This window comes from Lissotriton vulgaris, chromosome 12, assembly GCF_964263255.1.
Source record: "Lissotriton vulgaris chromosome 12, aLisVul1.2, whole genome shotgun sequence".
NCBI lineage: Eukaryota > Metazoa > Chordata > Amphibia > Caudata > Salamandridae > Lissotriton > Lissotriton vulgaris.
In genome coordinates this window covers 708967585-708973584 of record NC_141700.1, presented here as the reverse complement: position 1 = coordinate 708973584, position 6000 = coordinate 708967585, and the positions used below count along the sequence as shown (strand labels likewise).

At 42.9% G+C, this 6000-nt stretch overlaps 1 protein-coding gene across 1 annotated transcript in view; it reads right to left on the bottom strand.

Annotated features, from left to right (window-relative positions):
- Window positions 1-1937: 1937 nt before the first annotated feature.
- LOC147678063 (extracellular calcium-sensing receptor-like) overlaps window positions 1938-6000 on the bottom strand; it is a 39961-nt gene continuing 35898 nt past the window's right edge. The window contains exon 5 of the mRNA XM_086945614.1: window positions 1938-2213. Within this exon, the coding sequence (XP_086801740.1) occupies window positions 1938-2213 (276 nt within the window). The remainder of the gene's footprint in view (window positions 2214-6000) is intronic.

The window sequence follows — 6000 nt, the reverse complement described above, 5'->3', positions numbered from 1 at the left end:
AAAACTGCTCTACCACCTCTTGGTGTTAGGCCATGTTTTATAAGTTTTAGAGTGATGGCTCTCCTTAAATTTGGATGAATGATTATAGCATTCTCATTGGTTTCATTAAAACCTGTATAATCAAAAGCTTCTGCAACATCGTCGGGTACAGCTTCGTTGTTAAAGGCTTTGTCAGCCATTGTTTAATGAAATTTGCAGAGCAAGTTTCAAGGGAACAAAGATAAGGTGCACAAAATTTTGGAACACTGTATCCTTCAACGTTAAACAAACCAAAAAACTAATACATAGGATTTTCGTCCTACTCAGCTATGGTAGATATTATCCCTATCCACCCCAGATGTCTTATGGAGTTTTATGACTAGGGGTCTCTGAGAAAAGCACAACTGAGTTACTTCAGTATCTAGTGTTAAATTAGTGCCTTACCAAACCGTTGGGCACCATGTAGTATAGTTCCTATATCCCTGATAAGCTCTGCGCATTGGAATAATATACTCTATAGTTTTGACATAGGACTGAGTTCATTATGTCTCTATCAAGTACATTAAACTTAATTACTTGTGTGTGCCATCTAACTCAGAATTCACTAGAAGCTTCTCGAATAAACAAGAAGAGATTAGTTTCTGACAACCACATAAACATGACAACTTTGTTTCCCTTAGAGTCGGAACAATCTCAGAATCGTGGAAACAATAGATAACCGTTTCACTGAGTCATGATTTGTTTCTACAGAGTTGCACCGGAATAGATAGACGGGCGTTTCAATAAAAAGTGTTTATTGAACAGTCTTATTTCTCATGCAAGAGATATGAACTGCTACAATCGTAAGACAGAATGTGAAGTATAATACGTACAGTGTTAGCTGTAGGATTAAATAATACTGCAATAGCATGGTCTGTAGCTATGACATATAGTCATAAAAATACAGACATAAATAGCGCAGGCTAAAATACTCATCTGGTGCTTCTAAAATAATCCTACCCCAGTGTACCTAACCTAAGTGTAGTACGAGGGAATAATTAGGTGCTGTTCAGCTGTAGTTTAGTTTAGCTATAGTTTAGTTTAACTATAGTTGCCAAGGGTCCCTCTAGGTTCTAGTCTGCTCCATACCTTAGAATGAGAGGGGTTGGAATCTCTTTCCCGGGTCTCGATCTCTAACACCCCGCAATGGGAGTCAAAAACACTGAAGATGGAGTCTCGGCGAGGAGGATGGCAGCGTATGGTCAGTGCGTCAGTTGGTGACTGGACTACCTTCCGTACTTGCCGTGGCGAACCGCGTTGTGCAAGTAGGCAGTAGAACTGTGGACCGAACCGTGATTGCCATGGCAATTGAAGGCATATTTATACCTTCAAAGGTGTTTAGTAATGCCAGTACTGACTTAAAAGTTGGGCATAAGGACATCATGAATGAACCCCTAAGGAATAGATGTTCATGCATAATAAATGAGTTCATGGAGAAATCAATATCCAAGCAAGGGGAAGTCCTAAAGGCTTAAAAGTCTAGTTTTCCAAGAACACGTTGTGACGTAGATGAACGGATGAATGTGGCCATGCCTGTATTTGGTTTCGCATGAGCAATGCCTAAATAAGGGCTGGATTTCTATGCCTAAATAAGGGCAATGTGAATTGTACCTATATAAGGGCATAAATCAGGAAATTCATACGGAATCTAAATCGTCACACAACACTCTTAGCGCGTACTGGGAATGGGCTTCAGCTTTTATTGGATATTTTTAACGGTTTTATGAAGGACTTACAATCAATCAGACAAAATCTTACACCATGATTTTTGCTGGGACTTCCATCAGCAGAGTGCAACATTTTAATTATCTTGGTATCTTGTTTTCCTCTGATTTAAAATGGGCAAAATTACTGACAGCAAGAGTAGGCAAGATGGAGGGTGCAATTGAGGGTCTCTTTCATTTCTCAAAGAAATTAGGTCATAAACCGATCCAGGAGCTGTATCCTTGTACAAGGCGAAGTTCATCCCTATAGGAACCCACAGGGTAGGACTCTGGGGTTATACCTTCCAGGCCCTCTACAAACAATTGTGAAAACATTTCTTTGTAGGCTGTTAGCCACTCCAGGTTAGTAATACATCTGGAATCTGGCTTCTCCTTTCTTGAAGATGCAGTCCTAGCCGTACTCAGCTCTTGTGGATTAAAGTCTGGACTTCCCCGTTTTGCTCCTTCACCAAAGATATTTTGAAGGACTTCCTAAAATTAAAACAAATTAAATCCATTCCTTTGTTGTCTTATGTAAGGAAAACCTTTTTGGAATTAGAACTTCCCCATTTCTTTTTCCATCCAAAGGTACTTCCTATAAGCACTAAAGTTAACAAGAAAACAGCATAGATCATCCCAGCTGAGATTTCGCAACCAACTCTCTTCAGATTCTCTTTTGCGCTATTTAGGTTTCAAACAGGATGCTGGGTTTAACGCTATCTCCTTTAGGTCACTAACATAGAACATAGGTTTCACCTTACTCGTTTCAGGTTAGGCATGGATTTGTTTTTGGTAGCCTACCCCCAAAAGGGTTATTGGTTTCATAGCTTACCCCTTAGTCCCTGTGATGGCATCGCAAAACAATCTTTTGTTCATTGTATGTTTTTCTGCAGTTTCTATGCCCAACCTAGAAGGTCTTTTTTAGGACCTATCCTGCTGTCATTCGTGGTCAGAAGTTATAATGCAAGCTTAAGCGGTCTTTTATGACCAGAATCAAAATGTTGTTGTTTTGCCATTACCGGCTTTATCCTTGGGGCTTTGAAAATTAGAAAGTCTCAGAGGCAAAACTAGCTTAATTCAACTGCACCTTTCTTAACAATATTGACCCTTTTTTTTATTTCATTAGGCATTTTTATTACCAATTCAATTTACAGGTTTTATTTGTGCTGCCTATTATATAATACATCTTGCTCTAGTCTCAATCCTTTTTGCCATTTCAGTTTTATGTAGCCACAATTAAAACCGATTGATAACTCTGTTTTCGGACTGCAATCCTGAGTAACTTGGTAGACCCTTCATGAGACCTTGCATGGATTATTTAGAGGTTTTAGTTTTCTTAGGTTTGTCTTAATCAAATGGTAATTAATTGCAACAAAATGCTGTAAAATGTATTTAATTTTTTCTCATGCCTTTGCACTGTGACCTGTATCTTATCATGTTTTTTTTTTGTTTTTGTTTATTTTTAAAACCTTTATTGATCGTATGCACATTACACAGCGTCTGCCTACAACCACCTCGGGCCGGCCGCTATGACAATGATAACATTTCAGGCCATCTTGCGCTGCGGAAAAGCCAGAAATAACAACACTACGGTGTATTGGCATCAAACATCAGGAAAAGGATAACGTAGGTTTCATTTTGTAATTTTGATGAAGTGTCATACATTCAGACCAGAGAGCCGAAAGGGCGAGCTATAGGACAGGATATCCACTAGTGAGTCGGCAATAGCCGGGATTCTGGCGTGAGATATTGCAAGCAGGATACGCAAGCGCGGAATTACACTTCGCACCAGTCAGTGCCCACCCAATCGGTATATCACCTCAGGATTTATATTCAAACTTGTCCACGATATTGCAGGATTTGAGAGGGTTCATCCTTATAGTATAAATAGAAGGATCCAGTGACATACAATAAATCAAGTCTTACATGGAACAAGTTATGCAACAGGATATTCGCCCTCAATAGAAGTATAATTGGGAAGTAAAAAGCAGGATATGTAAGCATTCAGTGACTATGTACTAATTTCGATGCCCTATCTATAGAATCAATAAACAGTGCGAAAAAACATGAGCACAAAGTGCAAAATTCTTCCCAAAAAGAACAATATCTGACCCCCGTCTGATCTAAGATATATAAGAAATAAAGAGATACAAGAGAAAGAAAAAGAAAAGGCCATAGAAACAAGAAGAAACGAAAACTAAGCCCTATCCCCCAACCCCCCACCCTGCATACCAGCGGAAGGCTACGGCCTACCCCCCCCCCATAGGCATGCCTGTCGCCCCAACAAAAAAAAAACCCGAATATGGGAAAAGGAGGAAGGCCCTCGCGCCGGCCCCCAAACCCACCCCCCTCCCCCTCCCACTGCGTCCCAGAAAAATATGTAAGCCCACCAAGATGGGAAGTGGGTATCGTTTTACGTCCATTTCAACTCCCCCAAAATCACAGTAGCGAGCCGAGCCCTGCGGCTCCACCGGGACCATCCACATAGTACAATAATCAGTCAGCGCTCATCCCTGGCCAGTTTGAACAGAAGTAAACAAACTCGCCGAACCGATAGTTCCGTAAGCAGATAGGCATGTGAGAGCCACCCAGGCGCTCAGCAAAGGCAGCAACACAGTGTCATCACCTCTACTCCAGGTTGCGCTTTCCATCATTGAAAGTATACGGCGTTGTTGTGTGACAAATGGCACAATATTCGTGAGAATAGAAAAGTCAGCAATCGCGCAAATCCGGCCGATGAGTTCATTAGTCCCATCTTCCATCACTGTGTGCCCCTGGGAGTCCCCGGTGTCTAGGGAGTGGGCATAGCCATGTGCCAGGTCTAGAATATCCTCATCTGCCCCTCCAGTTCTCATCTCAGGAGCAATGGCCGCCAGTGAGTCAAGGATAGTCAGCCCTCGGTGGTTCAGGAAGGAGTGAAAGTCGAGGATAGCTAAAAGGACATCTCTCAGTGTGAGCTCCATTTCTGCGCTGCCGGTAGAAGCCGAGCTCATTGTCCCTGGGGACCCCTCGGACGAGATAGAGCACATCATATCAGGTAGACAGGATACTATTGTTTGCTAATGGCATACAGGTGGGTTGCGGCGGAGCACACCAAAAGCTTTCAATCATGCTTTAACGCCCACCCCTTACGGGCCGTGTCCAGGAGAAGGAACACATCTTGACGCCTGCCACAGCTGATGAGCGATCCCTCCAAGGCCCAGGCCGCCCCCGGGCAGCCCGCAAAGAAAGTCCGTCACGGGCGGAGGGCCTATCTTCAATCCCCTGGACAGCCACTTCAGAGGGAGTCAGCAAAATGAATGCAGCAAGGATCTGGGTTATTGCGCCGTGCACAGCCTGTATCCGCCCTTCAAATCGGCGAACTGAGATCTTCGTCCAGATTCACCGGTCCTCATTGCCCGGCCAGGGCCGCTGTTGATCACCTTCTCGCCGGCCGCGCCACCACTCGAGGTCCCGGCTTATCACCTGCTCAGGCCGCCATCTTAGTCGCCGCCTTGTCTCCTCCCCCTCTTATCATGTTTTTATTATTAATTTTGCTCACTTTTGTGATCCTATGATCTGAATAAAGATTTTAGACTCACTGACTGAGTCAGTAAATTGATGAACTGAAGCATGAATACGAAGATGGCTGCAGCTACAATGGCTACAATGACTTATTGAGTGCCTACACCCCTCAATCACACAAAGGCACTTTCTTACAAAAGCCAGACCTATTGGCATTGCAATGCTTGTTTTTAGTAAGGTTTACTGTCCTGTGTAGTTTAGGTTTTGCTATCTTGTGCAGATTTTCAGATTTGGGGATTGGTCGCCATTCACTGAGATTGACTCTGGAAGTAAATGAGTGTTTCTTTATTTCATACAATCTTGGCACATAGCTTCAACATCTTTATAGATAAAAAGTTTACATGATTCCTAGTGCAGTGAAAATGACTGGACTCTGTGACGATTGTTCCACGCTGTAGTACTCTGCCACCATGCTTGTTTGATTTGATTTGAGGGAGATTTATAAAGGCGCTTTAGTCTCAGTTGTCTGATACAGCCAGAGCAGATTATTACAAAAACGTGCAGGAGATTTCCCAATAGCTTGAGAAGCCAGGTCTTTAAAGGCTTTTCTGATGGGAGAGTTTATTTGATACCAGGCAGATGGACTCTGGACACTGTCACCAAGTTAAAGTGGGTGAGTGATGATTTCTCCCAGGGGTATACCAGTGAAACATTGCCTTGATTCCTGAAGGGCCTGCCTGATGAAGGGCCTTATGCACAATGCAGATGAGCTTTT